The sequence below is a fragment of the Mirounga angustirostris genome, unplaced genomic scaffold (assembly GCF_029215605.1).
Source record: "Mirounga angustirostris isolate CCGP_5_RB_7025 unplaced genomic scaffold, mMirAng1.0.hap1 SCAF_9, whole genome shotgun sequence".
Classification (NCBI taxonomy): domain Eukaryota; kingdom Metazoa; phylum Chordata; class Mammalia; order Carnivora; family Phocidae; genus Mirounga; species Mirounga angustirostris.
The window spans coordinates 135,981,645-136,003,961 of NW_026991717.1; the positions used below are offsets into that span (position 1 = coordinate 135,981,645).

General features: G+C 38.8%; 1 protein-coding gene across 5 annotated transcripts in view; it reads right to left on the minus strand.

Moving 5' to 3' along the window:
• Positions 1 to 22,317, minus strand: part of ATG2B (autophagy related 2B) — an 86,151-nt gene that overhangs the window by 55,576 nt on the left and 8,258 nt on the right. For 3 of the 5 annotated variants that reach the window (XM_045901482.3, XM_045901483.3, XM_045901481.3), the window contains exons 2-6: positions 9,707 to 9,869; positions 6,558 to 6,710; positions 5,987 to 6,089; positions 4,488 to 4,650; positions 3,190 to 3,369 (exon numbers count right to left, since the gene is read on the minus strand). The exons of 1 other annotated variant lie outside the window; for it this stretch is intronic. In XM_045901482.3, coding sequence (XP_045757438.2) covers positions 3,190 to 3,369; positions 4,488 to 4,650; positions 5,987 to 6,089; positions 6,558 to 6,710; positions 9,707 to 9,869 — 762 coding nt within the window. Of the gene's footprint in view, positions 1 to 3,189; positions 3,370 to 4,487; positions 4,651 to 5,986; positions 6,090 to 6,557; positions 6,711 to 9,702; positions 9,870 to 22,317 lie in introns of those variants that run through there. One more of the 5 variants, XM_045901485.3, reaches the window with a different exon arrangement.

Below are 22,317 nucleotides of genomic sequence, written 5' to 3' on the forward strand. Positions count from 1 at the left end.
ATTTTATTTATTTATTTATTTGAGAGAAAGAGAGAGAGAAACAGCATGAGAGGGGAGAGGGTCTGAGGGAGAAGCAGGCTCCCCGCTGAGCCGGGAGCCCGATGTGGGACTCAATCCCAGGACTCCGGGATCATGACCTGAGCCGAAGGCAGTCGCTTAACCAACTGAGCCACCCAGGAGCCCTCTACATCACATTCTAACAAGTTGAGTATGCCTGCCTTACTTTTCACTCACCTCCTCTTAGGGCTAATGCTAACACTCCTATTATCTTTATATCATTTCGCAATTTTAAAATTCAATTAACATTTATATTTGCAAAATGGTATCTTCCGGGGGGGGGGAGGCTGGACAAATTTCTTCTGATTCTAAAAACAAAAAAATATTACATAGTAATGCCGAGAAGCTTCCATTATCGGAGAATATAATGTATTCTCCAGGAATAACAATCCTCACTATCACCTTTTTCTGAGTGTTGGGGCATTATGCTTTTATTACATTTCCACTCATTCTAGAAAGGCATCTGTTCTACAGACGAGGACACGGGATCATAAAGATCTGCACAAGGCCATCTACAGACCCAGAGCCAGAATTTTAACCTAGGCTGACCTAGATGGGAAGCCCTCACTCCTCCCATGATATGGCTCTCGGTGGATTTGTGTTTTGGAGCTCCTTGCTGACAGCTGCCATCCCAGACGATGAATCAGCAAGGAGTTTAGGCTGGGGACAGTGGGAAAATCTTTCTGATTACAAGCCATATTTAAAAATTGGTTTTAAATTTCTTAGTATTGAAAACATAATCTCTGACCTTTATTAGGATGGATTATCAAGAGTTTCACTTCTAATGTTCATAGAAATATTATTTGTACATTCTAAATTTGGCATACAAAGAACAAAGCAGCTCTTACTTTCCTCTGGAAATAGAAAAAACAGAACATAACTGAAATAATTTCAAACTCAGTATGACAATAACTAAACAAAATGTCTATAAATTCAATACATACAGCTCCTCTATTTTCTTATACACTCCTGAAAGTATATGCTAAAACTGAACATGTGAGCTATCAAGCTGACACACTATTTGGGGTGGGTACCATCTCAGAGAACTAAAAAAAATTTTTTTTAATTTATTTTAGAGAGCGAGCACACACATGCACATACAAGGGGCGGGGGGCAAAGGAAGAGGGAGAGAGAGATCTCAAATAAGACTCTGTACTGAGCGAGGGCTCAATCTCACGACCCTGAGATCATGACCTGAGCGAAAATCAAGAGTCAGACACTTAACTGACTGAGCCACCCAGGAGCACCCCCCAAAACTTTCATAACATTTTGATCCCAGTTGGAAAACCTGTGGATCTAATGAACATTGGCGAGACTAAAGATCTGACACTTGAGCACCCCTAACCAATGCCATCTTTGTCTACACAGCATTAAGTTTATGGGATTTATGTTTCTCAATATCTAGAACTTTAGCCTTCATTTTCATTAAATAAGAACAAAAGGTACTCAAACTCAAGTTACTACACAAAAATTACCATGTAGACAAGGATGGTAATAACTCCAAATATCAAACACTGGCTGGCAAACAATGCCATCATGCTATAAATCCCAGATGTTCACTTGTCACCTAATACACAGATGTCCAAAAGTAACATCGAAAAGGCACTTATACAGGGGCGCCTGGGTGGCTCAGTCGTTAAGCATCTGCCTTCAGCTCAGGTCATGATCCCAGGGTCCTGGGATTGAGCCTCGCATCGGGCTCCCTGCTCAACGGGAAGCCTGCTTCTCCCTCTCCCACTCCCCCTGCCTGTGTTCCCTCTCTCGCTGTGTCTCTCTCTGTCAAATAAATAAAATAAATAAATAATAATACTAAATAAATAATTTTTTTTAAAAAAGGCACTTCTACAAATCAACACCTAATGTGCAAAAGTTCAGGTCTGCATAAAGATCAAGTATACAGATGTTGAGGACTAGCTAATCAAAACAGAACTATAAAAGTGACTGCCATGGTTCTTCCTTCTTCAAGAAATAGCTAATGAATTCCCCAGAGGCATGGGTGTGTTAGTTTCCCCAAGGAAGTTAGCACCTCAGGGGATTCCCTGTCATGCTGAAACAGACCTAGGGCTTTCCTGTTATTTTATGAACAGGCTTAAGATCTGGTGAAAGGATTTCGTACCACCTGAAGTAGGACAGAGCGGTAAACAAAGGAGAGGAAGTAATCAGCAACAGGAAGGTTGGCATTCTGATCATCACCTTCCTCTGCTTCTAACTGTAGCCAGGTGTGCCAATCCAAGAATGGATTGCTGGAGATCCTCAATCGTCCGAAAATCTTATGTGCATGCACGAGTACTCAGTTGCTTCCTCTTCCATGTCCCCACAGCAATGTCTATACCCCTTATTATACGTTGTATTAAGGCAAAGACAGTATTCCCCTCTTCTCTGTATCTCACCCAAGAAACTGCATACGGCCCAGCATCCAGTTTACTCCAACATCTACAGCTAGTTAGCCCAGTGAGTAAACAGATGAACAAATCCTGATATTTTCTTAATTTAAACTACATTTTACAGAGATTATATAGAAAATTAGTTTTCAAAGTTTGAAAATAACACTTCACAAAGACATTTTTAACAGACTAAATAAATATAGGCTTCCTGATTCTCCAGCAGACTGTTCAATACTGTTCCCTAAGAACCAAGTGCAGTTGTCTTTACAGGGTCTTCAAAAAGCCATGAGACATCATGAAAAAAAAACAAAATCAATCTCTTTTCATAAACATTGTACAACTATAAAAATGGTCATTCCGTTCAAAACACATCTAGGTGGACATTTTTACATGCATACAATTAAACACCTTCTATAGTCAACTTCTTACTTCCATATTCTTCTCTTTTAAACTGAAAGTTATGATGACAGAAAGTCTTTAATAAATTCCTAATTTATTAACTCATGAATGTTTCTGAACGGCTAGAATGGGGGAAAGTGAGTGCAGGAGACAGTACTAATACCTGAGCCTGAGCAGAGGCCCTGACACCTAAGGACAGAGGCACCAGCTGAGATTATGAACACGCACTCCAGGACAGAGGGCACCCTAGTTACAGGACAACCCACAGTGGCCAATTGGTGGGTCACTGCACACATTAAAGAATACTTGTACTTCTGTTTTAACTATAGAAAATGAAACAAATACTGACCTTAGCTCCAGGAAGTACTTCATTCTGTTTCAATGTGAGACTCAACTCCAGCCTACCAGTTAGCCCTCCAATCTGCACTGGGTCAGAGGGTGCTACCTCTGGTAAATTTCTAGTTAGTTGTGGGTGTGGCTCATACACAATTTTGGGATTCCAGCTAGGTGACAGCTTTGGCTCAGTTTCCTATAATAAGGCAATTAAGAATAAAGTAATTCTTTAGAACATCTTAGTATAAATAAACCAAAATGCAAAAAACAAATGTCAACTTAAGAAGAGTAAAATATTTGGGCGCCTGGATGGCTCAGTTGGTTAAGCGACTGCCTTCGGCTCAGGTCATGATCCTGGAGTCCCAGGATTGAGTCCTGCATCGGGCTCCCTGCTCAGCAGGGAGTCTGCTTCTCCCTCTGACCCTCCTCCCTTTCATGCTCTCTGTCTCTCATTCTCTCTCTCTCAAATAAATAAATAAAATATTTAAATATATATATAAAAAAAAAAGAAGAGTAAAATATTTGACATGAAAAGCTGTACTATGTGACAATGAATAAACCAGTGTCTTATAGCTAGCATGAAACACAACAGTAATAAAGGCAAATCATGGAAAAGGACTTTATGGAAAAAAGCACATCTATTCAAATCACAGCAATAAGAAAACATAATAGACATTCTATAATTATGAAAATCTGAAATAATGTAAAAGATAAATTATGGAAGGACTGATTTATAAAAGGCCTCTCTACTCTTAGAAAGGATTAATAAAAAGTTTCTTAATTATAAAACTTTAAGATATGATTTGTAAGTTTTCAGCCATACATTATGTAAGGTAAATGTGAACACTGCTTTTGTTTTTATTATAAAAGGGTATTAGTTGTTAATATACCACTTTCCTACAAGACACAGCATCCAATGTTATACCCTGGTAGGAAAGGCATTAATCATAAATGTGAGTATTTTAAAAACTCTGAAATGTGGGTCTCCATTACTGAATATTTGTGTTAACTTCCAGATCAGATGGAAACTAACACGTATTTTATATCCTAGCACAATTTAATAGCCCTCCTTTAAACCATTTATTTCTTTATTTTTAAATTTATTTTTTGGAGAGGGAGAGAGAGACTCTTAAGCAGGCTCCATGCCCAGTGCAGAGCCTGACGCTGGGCTGGATCTCACAACCCTGAGATCATCACCTGAGCCAAAATCAAGAGTCGGACGCTCAACCGACTGAGCCACCCAGGTGCCCCTAAATTTAAACTTTTTAAAAATCTATGATTTAATGTTTGGTTTTTTCGTTTTGTTTTTCTTACCGCTGGTGCAGTTGAACACACTGGGGAAGATTTTGCTGACGCAGAAAACTCCTCCCAGAAGAGAGATACTCCGGAGAGCTGGAGTAACTTGTGAGCAAAGGCTGTGGGCTGATGCACATTAATTCCTGAGGCCTCATCAGCAGCTTCATCACAGTAGACAGTTCTCAAAGTTCAAAACAAAAAGCGCTGGCATAAAACTCCTAAGAAAGCCTACTTGCAAGTCTAAAACACACATAGCTTTTTAAGGTCAAGAGTTTTTCAAGTGTTAGCACTTAGAAAATGCCTAGAATGTGGTCAGCATTAGTGCTTTACTACAGGAAATGTTTTCACCAAGAGACCTCAGCCTCAAGAAGGATAATTTTATGGGGCTCCTAAACTGGGAGAAAAGATTAATAACTTCCTAAAGTTAGCCTCAAGGAAAGCAACTCCTGTGCTCCCTCACAAACATCTCTTAGTAACAGTGAGACAGCATTTGGCTCCAAGTCACAAGTCTGCAATGAATGACATTTTTTAAATTCTTACGACTATTCTATGAGTTCTTATGACTCACTTCATTTTCAACAAAATAAAGAATGTAGTTCTACATGAATGAGATTTTAGATACTTTTTAATATACCATTTCAGGTAACACAACCTAATTTCAAAAATCTGCTAACAATAACTGTTTCACTAATAGGTAATTTTATGAAAGACAGAAACCATAACATACCTGCTTAAAATTTCGTAAAAGTCCCCAAAAGTTCCCTATACAAAGTGTCTTCGGTACTCAGTGCAATTCTGCCTATTTCTGTCACGTTAAGACACAGGTGAACAGTAACTACCTCAAGGGCAACCCTCTCGGGTCCCCTCCTTCTTTGGGTGCTTTGTACTATCTGTACATTACTGTACTCTCAATAAACTTTGCTTTGCTGCCCACCAAAAGGAAAAAAAAAAGTGACTACCTCAAATCGACACTCAGCTGTTTATAAGGCTCCAAGTGGGCATACACAGAAAACTAAGTCCTGGTTTCTATCTATTTAAGTAAATTACTATCACACAGATACTCTCACAGAATCCTTTCAAAGAAAACTGCAGGCTTAGCCTTTCTCGTGAAAGCAGCACTCAGATCAAGCACAGGAAAGCAAAGAAGCCCCTCACATTAATGAGACACGCCAAAACAGGACATCGCTCGTATGAAAAAACTCCAACAGGAGTGCCTTAAATTTAGCAGCACTCACATATTCATGATTTTTATTTGGTATTAACTAAAAGAATCATTTGCTTTGAATTCCACACAGTATTATATATAATTATACCTCAAATGGTACTTTAAGTTTTCAATAAAGGGATTAGAATGTATCTTGGAGAGCAGAGCTTTACTCTGAAAACATACAATGTAGTAACTCAATAGCATCACTTCTAACCTCTAAAACCATCATGAAATCTAATGAAAGTCAGATCTTACTATTTATAAAAAAAAAAGAATAGGGTCATTTATTCTCAGATATAAGAAGTCTTACCTTTCTATTCGAATTTCAAGTGCAGTTCCAGTTTTGGAATTTTCTGGCACGTGTTCAATTCTCAAGACAGTGTCTATAAAAGTGACTTTTACTCTTCTTAGTACTGGAGTAAACAGGTAACCATCAATATGAGACCACATGTATACTAAATAAAAACTTCTAATGAAAGGTATATATAGTAGCTTAATAAGAACTTACAAAATAAACTGGTATTTCTTTCCTTAAAAATCCCAAAATCTTGAGTTTGGTAATAAACATTTTGCCTTACTGAGCACCTAACAGATACCTGAGCAATGCCCAGCACTCTCTGCTGACCTCTAAACCCTTTATTACACAAGTATAATAAAGGAAACAGAAAAAAAAAAAAATAGGGTACAGAAGGACGTGAAATTAAATTGAATATTTAAAATAACCTCAATTCTAAAGTTCTGAAGAACAGTAATGCCTTTAAAAAAAAAAAAAATCACTCCAATGGATTTTCCTTATACAAGGCTTACTAAAGAAAGGTACTAAACTACTAATAAAAAAAAAAAAAAACTAAAATTTTTGAAAATACTCCATAATGCCAAACCTGTTTCAATGGTTTCAGCAAACTTTTCAAGTCCTTCAAAAGGCTGCGATGCTTCTCCTTGTTCATCTGTTAATTTCTGGCTAAGACATTCTTTTGCCAATTGCATACTGCTGGTCATGAAACTTGACCAATACATAGGTTCAGAACCAGTTGCTGCAGAAGATATAGATTAATCCTAAATAACTTCTTATAGTTACAACAAAGCAATTTCTTAAAATGCCACATTTGAAATATATTCTTAACCCTCCAAGAGATATTTAACATCAGGGTGTTACCTAGGCATATGGTATTCTAGAAATTACTCTTGAGATTTAAACATCACCTTACAATAACGGAGAAGAAAAAAGAAAAAAAAAAAAAATCACAGAAAGAAGTCCAGAGACGTGCTCTCATTAAATGATATGTATCTGTCAAATGTTAATTCATGAATTCATTAAACAAGTATCTAATGCATGCATGGTACTGTTCAAAATACTGTAGAACAGGGGTCAACAAATTTTTTTGGTGAGGGTCAGATAGTAAATAGTTTAGGCCCTAGAGCCTCTACCCTGACTACTCAGCTCTCTCTCTCTAGTGCCAAAGCAGCCAGAGAGAATAAGGAAATGAATGAGTACGGTAGTGTTCCAACACAAATTTATTTACAAAAATATGACAGATCAAATTTGGCCTGCAGGCCATAGTTAGCGGACCCTGCTGTAGGGGACAGAAAAATAATGATTAATTCTGCCCTCTGAGAGCCTACAATATATGGAAGAAATGAGATGTGGTTAAGAAGAATTAGTAAGCAACTACGCAATGTCAACAGAAAACACTGACAGCTAAAAATCAAGAGGTAAATTCTTCCCACAGACAGAATTTAACGGAAATCTGGTAGAGGTGGCTTCTGACCTAGGCTTTAGAAGGTCAGTATAAATGTAGATAAAACAGAAGAACATCCTTGGAGGAATCCATGAACTGGGAAAAACCCTTTCCAGATCACCCCTCATCAAAGAATTGCACTACACTTCCTTCCATTATTCAAAACAAACAGATTACTAGAATCACTGCCTTCCAAAATGGAATTTAAAACCCTTCTCATGGAATATTTTTAAAGGCAGAATATTTGACTTTCCATAGGAAAATATTATTTTAGCCATCATGGTTAAAAACAAAATACTCTTGTTAATTAAATGCCATTATCAAGGAGGATTTCCATGCATAGACTACCAATTTTCAAAGTACAGGTGCTATTAATTCTAGTAAAAGCATAATTTAAACTTTGGTGTTCCAGACAGCACTTAGAATTGTCATTCTTCAAGTATATCTTGACCAACATCACTTGTCACTCAAAGAATTTAAATTCAGAATTTAAGATGACTTAGATCATGACTCTATCGTTTTATAAAATACACACACACACACACACACACGCACGCACGCACACACATACTCCAAGGTAGAAAATCTGAGCTATAACAGAGCACAGTGGTTAAGAACATGGACTCCAGAACTAGACTCCCTGGGCTGAGATCCCAACTTTCCACTTAACTAGCTATGACCTTGGACAAGTCTACCTGTGCTTCAATGTCCTGCTCCATAAAATGAAGACAACAAACCGTATCTATTTCAAAGAGCTATGGTAAGATAATATTGGTGCACTCACAACAGCATCTGGCATGCAAGAAGCACTATATACATGTTTGATACATCAGAAAACGGCATACATATAACTAAAGCTACCACACGGATACACTTATAAATAATAACTTACTACTACTTTAAAGCTTTTCCCTCCCAAACTTTTCTTTTGAAAATTTTTAATCCTAAGGAAAAGGTGAAAGAACAGTACAATGAACAACTGCGTAGCCTTCCCTTAGATTCGTCACAACTATATACACACACGCAAATACACACACACTCTTGTCCTTTTGCTGATCTATCTGAAGGTAAACTGCAGGCATCATGACACTCAGTCCTGAATACTTCAGCAGATAACTCCTGAGAATACAAACACACCACGCAAAAGCTCAGTAACATGAACACACCCAAGAAATGTAACACTGACAAAACACTATCCTCTATACATTCCACACCCAAATTTCCCAGCTGTCCCAGTAATATCCTTCATAACAAAAACAAAAACACAGAATTATCTACTGCAGTTATTCATGTCTTACTCTTCTCTAATCTGGAACAATTCCTCTACTTTTCTTGTGTTTCATGATATGGATACTTCTAAAGAGTATCAACCAGTTAGTCTATAGAATTTCCCTCATTTTGGATTTGTCTGCCTTCTTCCTTATGCTGTGATTCAAATTAAGCACTTTTAACACGAAGAATATATATATGATGTGTCCTTTTTCAGCCATCGCTCAGGACACACATCATGGCAGTTTGACCCACTATTGATGAGATTAAGATTGACCACTAGGGTTGTTGTGGTGACTCTCAATTTCCTCCACTGTGAAAGAAACATTTTTCTCTCTGTAAATAATATGTCATCAATGGGAGGTATGTCAATACATCTCAGTATCAAGCTCCTCAACAACCTTTCACCAAATGGGGTTAGCATTCATTGATGATTACCACCGGTATCAAATTTTTTTTTTTTTTTTTTTACCACGGTGGCCAAAAACATGGTGATGGTCTATCATTTTTTCTACTCTAGTAAGTAGATACTCTACTGCAATAAAGAGCTTTCCCTTCTTCCTGCCTCCCTTACATCCTGATTACTTATTTTTAACAGTATGGACTTAGAGTTGCTTTTAATTCCAAGTGTTATAATCCATTTATTGTCATTATTCCCAGATCTGGCCAACGAGAACACCTACAAGCCGAGTCCTCTGTCCTTTTAACATTTCTCCATCAATGGTTTCTGGCACAATACTTTGAAACTTTAAAATACAAGTCACTTTACATAATCAGTAACAAATAATAATTAAACCAAATCATCAGTATACTAAAGTTCCCGTGGATAAATAGGGCAAGAAGTAACTCTAAAGGTAGAAATCAAACACTCCCAAGACCTAGTATTTTTATCTACTGAAAATCTCACAAATACAATGCTAAGTAATAAATTAAATACTGAATTTAATACAATTAGGTTACTTTCCCAATCTGTGAAGAATACAAATAGAAACAAACAAAAGAGAAACATGTAACACACCTACCTAGGCGGGGTCTAGGCCGGAAGACCATTTCTAGCCCTTTCACTTCCAGTGCACAATTCTCCTGTAGCAAGGAGCCCCATGGAACTGACAGAGAAATTGACTGTATGAATCCTTCAGTGACTTCTAAAGGCGCATCTGCCGACTCCAGGATCTCATTGAGACACTAAAGAGAAAAACCAAGTGCATTTTGAAATCACAGGAACAAGAACTCAAAATTGTTAACTTATTCAAAGATGCTGAATATGCTCATATATGTGTGTCAGAGCAGAGTCCAAGATAAAGACTCCCCGTCCTCACGAAGTTTACAAAATAGCTTACCATGAAAGACACACGTAATTAAGGTATGATGAGCTACATGAAAGAGGAAATATACGGTACTTTTTGAGCACGTAACAGAACCTAACCCAGAGATCTAAGGCAGGCCACCTGAGGAAGAGCTATTTAAAAGTGAGGCCAGAGGCTACGGAGTTAACCAAGCAAAGTGGTCCACACAGAGACAACAGTGTGTGGAAGGAATCAAAGAAACCAGAGGTCAGAGAGTGCAAGCCCACATATTTGAGACATAAAACTTTATGAAAAGGAAAAGCTGCTTTAGTCTCTAGTATAGTGTGCTAGGGTGATGAGCCAGAGATAAAGCACATAGATAAGGGAGAGTGAAATCCAAACAGCCTTGTAATTCATGTTAAAGTGTCAGACTTTTATCTCAAGAGCAAAGTGAAGCCCCTGAAACGTTTTAAGCAAGGGCACCATGATGAGATTAAAACTAGAGGGGAACCAGTTTCACTACCAAGCCAACCATGTATTGAGGAAAGCAAAATTCAGGCAAAAAGGTCATTCTGAGTAAGAGAAGCCAGGGAAATTGGTTTGGCGAGGACAGTGACACTGAGGTCAGAAGTGGGCAGATTTTTGTAGAATATTAGGAAGTAGAATTGGCATCACAAGAAATAAAGAAAAGAAGGAATGAAGAATGACTTCTGGGTTAGGGACCTGGGCAGCTGGTTAGCTAGCAGTGCCATTTACTGAGGAAAAAAACCTGGAGAAGCAGGTTAGGGGAAGCTCAGGAGCTGAGTTCCAAAGAGTATATGTGAGCAAACATCTAGGTGAAGATGTCCAGGAGACAGCCGGATATTTTGGTCTAGATGTCAGGAGAGCCATCTGGGCTGAAGATAGAGAAGGGCATTATGAATCCAGAGTGTCAATGAAGCCCTAGGGTGAGAAGAAACAGTCTCTGGGAACTTATGCAGAGTTAAATGACAAGAGGCCTAGGACTGAGTCCTGATAAACACCAACATCTAAGAATTAAGAATTGGGGGCACCTCTGTGGCTCAGTTAGTTGGGTGTCCAACTCTTGATTTCGGCTAAGGTCATGATCGCAGGGTCGTGAGATCCAGCCCTACATCAGGCTCCCCACTGGGCATGGAGCCCCACTTGAGGAACGTGCAAGTAAACTAGAAAAAAGCAAACAGAGGGCGCCTGGGTGGCTCAGATGGTTAAGCGTCTGCCTTCGGCTCAGGTCATGATCCCAGGGTCCTGGGATCAAGTCCCGCATCGGGCTCTCTGCTCAGCGGGGAGCCTGCTTCTCCCTCTGCCTCTCTCTCTCTCTGTCTCTTATGAATAAATAAAATCTTTAAAAAAAAAAAAAAAGAAAGAAAGAAAGAAAAAAGCAAACAGAGAGGTAGAAGGAAAATCAAAAAAGCCTTACATCCCAAAAAATCATGGAAAGACAATTATAAAAAGTGGTGCAGTGCATCAAAATGCAAGAAGAGGCCAAAGTTTTTAAGCGTCCACCCGATTTTCTGACATTTAGGGTACTGGTGATCCAACTGAGAACAATTTCAATGGTGTGGTAAGGAAACCAGACTACAACAAAAGGAAGATAGAATGGATGTAAATATAGTTAATAGAATAATTAAGTGCATTTCTTTACAACATACTTTTTTTTGACAACATACTTTATAAATTAAAATAACAAATATTTATTAAATGCCAGTTTATATGTAAAGTACTTTCTGCACACAACAGTGAATAGCAGTATCATAATTCTTTGTCTACAAACCTAATACTGAATGTTGATATTTAGACTGGCTCACATTTTATCATTGGAGGCCACTACTTTAAAAGGCTTTCTTCATGCTGTTTGTGTAATCCTACAGACTTTCTGAAGAGTACATGGGCATGGGTGGTTTTAAGGTAAACACATTCAGAACCTCAATTCACAAATAATATTGTTCTAAAACTGACCTTCCTGAGAAGAGTACTTAACAGTGGCACCATGTTGGATCTCCTCTCCCATATTCCCTTGTACAATCTCCGTCCTCCCACTTCGCCAAATGGGCATATCTTTTCCCTTCCTGAATCCTCCTTTGTGCACTGCGTAGGATATAAAAATCTCCAGGAAGCACCAGCAGTAAGTTTCCTAGTCTTTCCCTATCTTATACATATCTTTGGCATGACACTCAAAGAAAGTCAAAGAACTAAGTGATGTTGCTACTACAAAATCCCTTCAATTCTCATCTACTTATTTATGACTCGAGCCTGTAACTATTTTAAAAATTTAGAGTGAAATTTATGATGAGCCCTATCAAATTCTAGTTGTAAGTATATTCGTTTATGAACACATGAACTAATCAGGGAAGAGGGGGAAAACCACCTACCCACATCATTAAGAAATGTATTTCCAGGGCACCTGGAGAGCTCATTCGGTTAAGTGTCTACCTTTGGCACAGGTCATGATCCTGGGGTCCTGGGATTGAGCCCCACATCGGGCTCCCTGCTCAGCGGGGAACCTGCTTCTCCTTCTCCCTCTGCCCCTTCCCCCCCCCCGACCTCCACTTGTGCTCTCTCTCTCTGCTCTCTCTCAAATAAATAAAATCTTAAAAAAAAAAAATTTCCAATAGAAATTTTTACGTTTAGCTTTTCAAATGTATATTTATACTGTTTTGATCAAATGCACTTATAATCATAATAATCACAATTCCAGAGGAAAAATGTTAATAAAGCCTAATGATTACCTAAAGGAAATACTGATAAGGTCAATATGGGAAGCGCTTAAAGGAACTAAGGAAACCACTAAAAAAACTCAAAAAACATCAAGTGAGGAAATCATTAAAGGAATTAAAATGGGAATTAAAAGGAATTAAATTTTAAAAGGAATTAAAGGAAATACTGAGCAAGATGGCAGAGGAGTAGGAGACCTAAATTTCGTCTGGGCCCAGGAATTCGGCTAGATAAGGATCAAAGCATTCTGAACACCTACGAACTCAACAGGAGATCGAAGAAAAGAATAGCAGCAACTCTGTGACAGAAAAGCGACCACTTTCTGAAAGGTAGGACGTGCAGAGAAGTGAATCCGAGGCGATATTCGGGAAGATAGACAGCGGGGGAGGGGGCCTCCGTCAGCTGATGCTGGCAAGTGATAGAGCTGCGGAGGACAAAATCGGAACTTTTAGAAGTCTGCTCCGCTGAGGGACATCGCTCCAGTGGCTAAGCGGGGGATGGAACCCTCACGGGACAGTGTGGTCTCAGGACCCTCAGGGTCACAGGAAGACCAGGGGTGCCTGAATGTGGCAGAGCTCCAACATATCAGAGCGGGGAAGCCAGCTGCAGAGACGGAGCCGAGGCACAGGCTCTCAGCTCGAGGTTGCCATAAACCGTGATGGGCGGCACAGTCGGGCCACTGCTCCTCCAGCAAGGACCCAACAAGCGGCAGATCCAGGGAGACTCCCCTTCCTCCCTGGGGAGGAGCAGCGCAGGAGCCCACCGCAGGGATCTGCTGGGTTTGGAGACTCCACCCGGGGTTGGGTGCAAGAGACAGAAACACTCGGTCACAGGCCGGGTGAGCACAGAGAGTGGCTGGAGACTGGGGAAGACAGTAGTGATTGACAGCTTTTCTCTGGGGGCTCACTGAGGAGTGGGGCCCTGAGTTCTCTGCGCCTACAGGGCAGAGATTGGGAGGCCGCCACTTTCACTCTCAGCCTCCAAAGCTGTACAGAAAGCTTGCAGGAACAAAAGCTCCCAAGAGCAAACCCGATCAGATTACTTGGCCCAGACCGGCAAGGGCGGGGCAATTCCGCCTCAGGCAAAGACATTTGGGAACCACGGCAACAGGCCCCTCCCCCAGAATATCAGCAAGAACAGCCAACCAAGACCAAGTTTACTGATCAATGAGAATGGCAGAACACCAGCACTAGGGGAATACAGCACATAGAATTCATCGCTTTCTTCCCCATGATTCTTTAGTCTTTCCAAGTTAATTTTTTTAACTTTTCTTTTTTCCTTTTCCTATTTTTTTTTTAATTTTTCTTTCTCCCTTTTTGAACCAACATCTTATCAATTCCTTAAAATCTTTTTTAATTTTCAGGTTTAGAGTCATATTCTATCCCTTCATTGTAGTTACCCTTATTTTTTGTATATGTAATTTGTTCTCTCTTTAAAATTTTGGGATACAGTTTCTTCTAACAAACCAAAATATACCCTAAATCTCTAGTGCATGGCTTTGTTCTAGTCTCCTGCCTGATCACAATCTCTCCTTTTTTGTTTTTTTTTTTTATTTTTCTGCTTTCTTTTTTCAACCAACTTCTTAACAATTCCTTTTATAAAATCTTTTATAATTTTCATCTTTACAGTCATATTCCATCCCTTCGTCGTATTTACCCTTATTTATGTACATATATAAGTTTATCTTTCTTTAAAATTTTGAGAGGCAGTTTCTTCTAACAAACCAAAATATGCCCAAAATCTAAAGTGTGGCTCTATTAACCAACCTGATCATGCTTTTTTTTTTTCTTTTTCTTTTTCTTTCCCTTTCTTTCCCCCCCAGTTTCGGGTCTCTTCTGATTTGTTTAGTGTATATTTTTCTGGGGTCGTTGCTACCCTGTTAGCATTTTGTTCTCTCATTCATCTGTTCTCTGGACAAAATGACAAGACGGAAAAACTCACCTCAAAAAAAAGAACAAGAGGCAGTACCAACTGCCAGGGACCTAATAAATACAGACATTGTAAAATGTCGGAACTAGAGTTCAGAATGACAATTATAAAGATACCAGCTGGGCTTGAAAAAAGCATGGAAGATACCAGAGAATCACTTTCTGGAGAAATAAAAGAACTAAAATCTAACCAAATCGAAATCAAAAAGGCTATTAATGAGGTGCAATAAAAAAATGGAGGCTCTAACTGCTAGGATAAATGAGGCAGAAGAGAGAATCAGTGATGTAGAAGACCAAATGATGGAGAATAAAGAAGCTGAAAAAAAGATAAACTACTGGATCATGAGGGCAGAATTCGACAAATAAGTGATACCCTAAGACGAAACAATACTAGAATAATTGGGATCCCAGAAGAAGAAGAAAGAGAGAGGGGGAAAAAGGTATACTGAAGCAAATTATAGCAGAGAACTTCCCTAATTTGGGGAAGGAAACAGGCATCAAAATCCAGGAGGCACAGAGAACCCCCCTCAAAATCAATCAAAATAGGTCAACACCCCAACATCTAATAGTAAAACTCACCAGTCTCAGAGACAAAGAGAAAATCCTGAAAGTAGCTTGGGACAAGAGGTCTGCAACCTATAACGGTAGAAACATTAGATTGGCAGCAGATCTATCCACAGAGACCAGGCAGGCCAGAAAGAACTGGCATGATATATTCAGAGCACTAAAGGAGAAAAATATACAGCCAAGAATACTATATCCAGCTAGGTTATCATTGAAAATAGAAGGAGAGAAAGAAAGTTTCCAGGACAAACAAAAACTAAAAGAATTTGCAAACACCAAACCAGCCCTACAAGAAATATTGAAAGGGGTCCTCTAAGCAAAGAGAGAGCCTAAAAGTAACATAAACCAGAAAGGAATAGAGACAATAAACAGTAACAATCACCTTACAGGCAATATATTGGCACTAAATTCGTATCTTTCAATAGTTACCCTGAATGTAAATGGGCTAAATGCCCCAATTAAAAGACACAGGCTATCAGATTGGATAAAAAAACCAAGACCCATTGATATGCTGCCTGCAAGAGACTCATTTTAGCCCCAAAGACACCTCCAGATTGAAAGTGAGGAGGTGGAAAACCATTTACCATGCCAATGGACACCAAAAGAAAGCTGGGGTGGCAATCCTTATATCAGACAAATTAGATTTTAAACCAAAGATCATAATAAGAGATGAGGAAAGACACTATATCCTACTTAAAGGGTCTATACAACTAGAAGATCTAAGAATTGTAAATATCTATGGCCCTAACATGGGAGCAGCCAATTATATAAGCCAATTAATAACAAAAGCAAAGAAACACATCAACAACAATACAATAACACTGGGGGACTTTAACATCCCCCTCACTGAAATGGACAGATCATCTAAGCAAAGATCAACAAGGAAATAAAGGCTTTAAATGATACACTGGACCAAATGGACTTCACAGACATATTCAGAACATTCCATCCCAAAGCAACAGAATACACATTCTTCTCTAGTGCCCATGGAACATTCTCCAGAATAGATCACATCCGAGGTCACAAATCAGGTCTCAACTGGCACCAAAAGACTGGAATCATTCCCTGCCTATTTTCAGACCACAATGCTTTGAAACTAGAATTTAATCACAAGAGGAAAGTCAGAAAGAACTCAAATACATGGAGGCTAAAGAGTATCCTACTAAAGAATGAATGGGTCAACCAGGAAATTAAAGAAGAATTTAAAAAATTCATGGAAACCAATGAAAATGAAAACACAACTGTTCAAAATCTTTGGGATGCAGCAAAGGTGGTCCTAAGAGGAAAGTAAATAGCAATACAAGCCTTTCTCAAGAAACAAGAAAGGTCTCAAATACACAACCTAACCCTACACCTAAAGGAGCTGGAGAAAAAACAGCAAATAAAGCCTAAACCCAGCAGGAGAAGAGAAATAATAAAGATCAGAGCAGAAATTACTGAAATAGAAACCAAGAGAACAGTAGAACAGATCAATGAAACTAGTAGAACATGTGGTTCTTTGAAAGAATTAGTAAGAATGATAAACCCCTGACAGACTTATCAAAAAGAAAAGAGAAACGACCCAAGTAAATAAAATCATGAATGAAAGAGGAGAGATCACAACCAACACCAAAGAAATACAATTATAAGAACATATTATGAGCAACTATATGCCAGCAAATTAGACAATCTGGAAGAAATGGATGCATTCCTAGAGACCTATAAACTACCAAAACTGAAGCAGGAAGAAATAGAAAAACCTGAACAGACCCATAACCAGTAAGGAAATTGAAGCAGTAATCAAAAATCCCCCAACAAGAGCCCAGGGCCAGATGGCTTCCCAGGGGAATTCTACCAAACATTTAAAGAAGAATGAATACCTGTTGTTCTGAAACTGTTCCAAAAAATAGAAATGAAAGGAAAACTTCCAAACTCATTTTACCAGCATTACCTTGATCCCAACACCAGACAAAGACCCCAACAAAAAGGAGAATTACAGACCAATATCCCTGATGAACATAGATGCAAAAATTCTCACCAAAATACTAGCCAATAGGATCCAACAGTACATTAAAAGGATTATTTACCACGACCAAGTGGGATTTATTCCTGGGCTGCAATGTTGGTTCAACATCTGCAAATCAATCAATGTGATACAATACATTAATAAAAGAAAGAATAAGAACCACATGATCCTCTCAACAGATGCAGAAAAAGCATCTGACAAAGTACAGTATCCTTTATTGATCAAAACTCTTCAGTGCAGGGATAGAGGGTACATACCTCAGTATCATAAAAGCCATCTATGAAAAACCCACAGCGAATATCATTCTCAATGGGGAAAAACTGAGAGCTTTCCCCCTAAGGTCAGGAACACGGCAGGGATGTCCACTATCACCACCGCTATTCAATACAGTACTAGAAATCCGAGCCTCGGCAATCAGAAAACAAAAAGAAATAAAAGGCATCCAAATTGGCAAAGAAGTCAAACTCTCATTCTTTGCAGAGGATATGATACTTTATGTGGAAAACCCAAAAGACTCCACCCCAAAACTGCTAGAACTCATACAGGAATTCAGTAAAGTGGCAGGATATAAAATCAATGCACAGAAATCAGTGGCATTCCTATACACCAACAACAAGACAGAAGAAAGAGAAATTAAGGAGTCGATCCCATTTACAATTGCACCCAAAACCATAAGAAACCTAGGAAAATATAACCAAAGAGGCAAAGGATCTGTACTCAGAAAACTATAAAATACTCATGAAAGAAATTGAGGAAGACACAAAGAAATGGAAAAACGTTCCATGCTCATGGATTGGAAGAACAAATATTGTGAAGATGTCAATACTACCTAGAGCAATCTACACATTTAGTGCAATCCCTATCAAAATACCATCAACTTTTTTCAAAGAAATGGAACAAATAATCCTAAAATTTGTATGGAACCAGAAAAGACCCCAAATAGCCAGAGGAATGTTGAAAAAGAAAAGCAAAGCTGGCAGCATCACAATTCCGGACTTCCAGCTCTATTACAAAGCTGTCATCATCAAGACAGCATGGTACTGGCACAAACAGACACACAGATCAATGGAACAGAATAGAGAGCCCAGAAATGGACCCTCAACTCTATGGTCAACTCATCTCTGACAAAGCAGGAAAGAATGTCCAATGGAAAAAAGACAGTCTCTTCAACAAATGGTGTTGGGAAAACTGGACAGCCACATGCAGAAGAATGAAACTGGACCATTTCCTTACACCACACACAAAAATAGACTCAAAATGGATGAAAGACCTAAATGTGAGACAGGAACCCATCAAAATCCTTGAGGAGAACACAGGCAGCAACCACTTCGACCTCAGCCACAGCAACTTCTTCCTAGATACATTGCCAAAGGCAAGGGAAGCAAGGGCAAAATGAATTATTGGGATTTCATCAAGATAAAAAGCTTTGCACAGCAAAAGAAACAGGCAACAAAACCAAAAGACAACTGACAAAATGGGAGAAGATATTTTCAAATGACATATCAGATAAAGGGCTAGTATCCAAAATCTATAAAGAACTTATAAAACTCAACACCCAAAGAACAAATAATCCAGTCAAGAAACAGGCAGAAGACATGAACAGACATTTCGGGGCAAAGAAGACATCCAAATGGCCGACACATGAAAAAGTGTTCAACATCCTCGGCATCAGGGAAATACAAATCAAAACCCCAATGAGATACCACCTCACACCAGTCAGAATGGCTAAAATGAACAAATCAGGAAACGACAGATGTTGGCGGGGATGTGGAGAAAGGGGAACCCGCCTACACTGTTGGTGGGAATGCAAGCTGGTGCAGCCACTCTGGAAAACAGTATGGAGGTTCCTCAAAAAGTTGAAAATAGAGCTACCCTACGACCCAGCAATTGCACTACTGGGTATTTACCCCAAAGATACAAATGTAGTGATTTGAAGGGGCACATGCACCCCAATGTTTATACCACCCATGTCCACAACAGCCAAACTATGGAAAGAGCCCAGATGTCCATCAACAGATGAATGGATAAAGAAGATGTGGTAATATATATACAACGGAATATTATGCAGCCAAAAAAAAAAAAAAAAAACCTTGCCATTTGCAACAATGTGGATTGAACTAGAGGGTATTATGCTAAGCAAAATAAGTCAATCAGAGAAAGACAAGTATCATATGATCTCACTGATATGAGGAATTTGAGAAACAAGACAGAGGATTATAGGGGAAGGGAAGAAAAAGCTGAAACAAGATGAAACCAGAGGGAGACAAACCATAAGAGACTCTTAATCTCAGGAAACAAACTGAGGGTTGCTGGAGTGGAGGGGTGTGGGAGGGATGGGGTGGCTGGGTGATGGACATTGGGGAAGGTATGTGCTATGGTGAGCACTGAGAATTATGTAAGACTGATGAATCACAGACCTGTACCTCTGAAACAAATAATACATTATATATTTTTTTAAAAGAAGAAGATAGTAGAAAAGGAAAAATGAAGAGGGGGAAGAATCAGAGGGGAAGACAAACCATGAGAGACTATGGACTCTGAGAAACAAACTGAGGGTTTTAGAGGGGAGGGGGTGGGAGGGATGGTTAGTGCAGTGATGGGTATTAAGGAGGGCACGTATTGCACTGAGCACTGGGTGTTATACGCAATGAATCACTGAACACTACATCAAAAACTAATGATGTAATGTATGGTGACTAACATAGCATAATAAAATAAAATTAATTTTAAAAAAAGGAAATATTGGGGCGCCTGGGTGGCTCAGATGGTTAAGCGTCTGCCTTCGGCTCAGGGTCATGATCCCAGGGTCCTGGGATCAAGCCCCACATCGGGCTCCTGGATCAGCAGGAAGCCTGCTTCTCCCTCTCCCTCTGCCTCTCTCCCTGCTCATGCTTTCTCTCTATCTGTGTCCCAAATGAATAAATAAAATCTTTAAAAAATAAATAAATAAAAATTAAAAAAGGAAATATTTACTTAATGCAAAAGAAAGCTGGAAATTAACAGTAAATTTTTAAATATGATCAATTTCAATTTAATTACATGTTCTTACTGCAGAGAAGTCATAGCATGATCAATAAAAGACTTAAGCATAAAATATATAAATTAAGATAAAATTTTGCAAAGATGGACATATGAGTTCAATGGGAAAAGATACAATGTTAAATTTCCAACTATTAATGAAGAGTTTGTTCAAGCATTTTTTAATGTATAATGATGGGTATTCTGATCCTATTGGGTGAAAATATGTATTTTTTACATCAGTATTTACAACACAATAAAAATTATCCTCTACAACCATTTAAACTGTTAAAAACAAAACTAAAGGCCAAGGTGGAGTCACCTGCCCCCAGGACAGCAAATAGACTGATTGCAGTTTCAACCTCTCCAGGAATGAAATTTTAAGCCCATCAGTCTGGATTTTCTGGTTGGCAACCAATGAGGTAATCCGTGTGTGGGCTCTCCACCCCAAATGAAGATGAAGTAATCCACCTAAAACTCCCTGCTCTTCCCCTAAGGAATTAAGTCCTGGCCAGAAACAATCTTCTCTCTTCTTTTGCTAGTAACTTCTTGCCCTACCCTCGTCCCTCCTTCAAAAACCTTCCCTTTTGCACAACTTTGGGGCTCCCCTGCTAGGTGGGATACTGTGTGATTCAGCCAATTAGAGTTTCAAATGCTCTTGGGTGAATTTTTTTTAACAAAATTATGAAAAATTTTCAAGTCAATTTTAAAATGCACAAGGAATGCGATAATTTTTCAAAAATTTTAAGAGAAAATTGGGCAAACGTGTTTGAAGAACACTCCTTCAAAAGAGCATGTATTCAGGTCCTAGCTCAGTCGCTTTACTAGCTGGGTGGCTTTGGACAAATTCCTGAGTCTCAATTTCCTCATCCATAAAATAGGATAGTATCTATTTCATAGGGTTACTGTGAACATAAATGAGATAATAACGCATAAAGCTATTAACATAGTTCCTGATACCAAGTACACACTTTATAAACGTTGACTATTGTTCTCTATCTCGCACAGGGCCTACCTAGTGCAATGATGATCACTATTAGGAATTCAAGGTGTGTTCGACAGTATGGAGAAAAACATTAAGTTACGTTTCTCTTCACTATGTAGCATAAAACTAACTAAGAAAACACATCCTTATTAGTTTAAACCAAGGTATCAGAATTCAGAGAGATAAAATAGAGCATAAAAATTAGCAAGACCTGACTTAAACCAATTAACACTTGATTTGCACTTATTACATACAGGACACTGCACTATGCTATTTTATATCTATGTTATTGCACTAATTGTCACAATAGCTCTCTGAACTAGGTATTTTTGTGCCCGTTTTACAGATAAGGCAACTGAGATCAGAAGAGTTAAGTAACTTTCAAAAGCTGTTCAATTAATCACTGCAGAAACAAAACTATAAAAAATATATATTTTCAGGATGGAAAATCTTGCAAAAGGCTCATAAGAATGATGTGCAAACACCATTAAGTCTCAGAAATGCAGTACGTGGGCTTGGCAGCTGGCTTATAGAACAAGCTTTCTGTGATAGAAAAATTCTCAATCCCTTTGTACTAGTGTTTTTCAAAATGCAGTCAAGGACCATATGCATCAGACTCTCCCAGGAGGCTTCCTAAAAAGGCAGATTCTTTAGAATGAGAATCTACAGGGAAGGGGCCAGAAGTCTGCATGTTAGCAAACTTCCCAGGTGAACCCAGTGCTGCTAGTGTTTTTAGAAGTTCAGGTTTCTTGAATCTTTTGAGCCAGTGTGATATACAAAAAGAATATAGGAGTCAGACTTAGGTTTGAAATCTTGCTGCACTGCTGATACTAAGCCTGAGTAAGTTACTTAACCTCATGGTAAAACGGAAACCCAACACAGAGCAAGAAAACATATATTAAAAGCACCCATGATATACAGAGATGGAAGGTGCTTAATAAACAGACGCTATTATGTTCAAAAGCAAACTAAAATCCCCTACCTTGACTCTATGTCCCCTCTAATCATCAACCTCATTTCCCTTGTAACCAAGGCCAACAATTTACTGGAACCACCAACTACTACCTGCCTTCTAACCCACAGGTCCTATGACATTGCTCTTAACTGCCAAAAA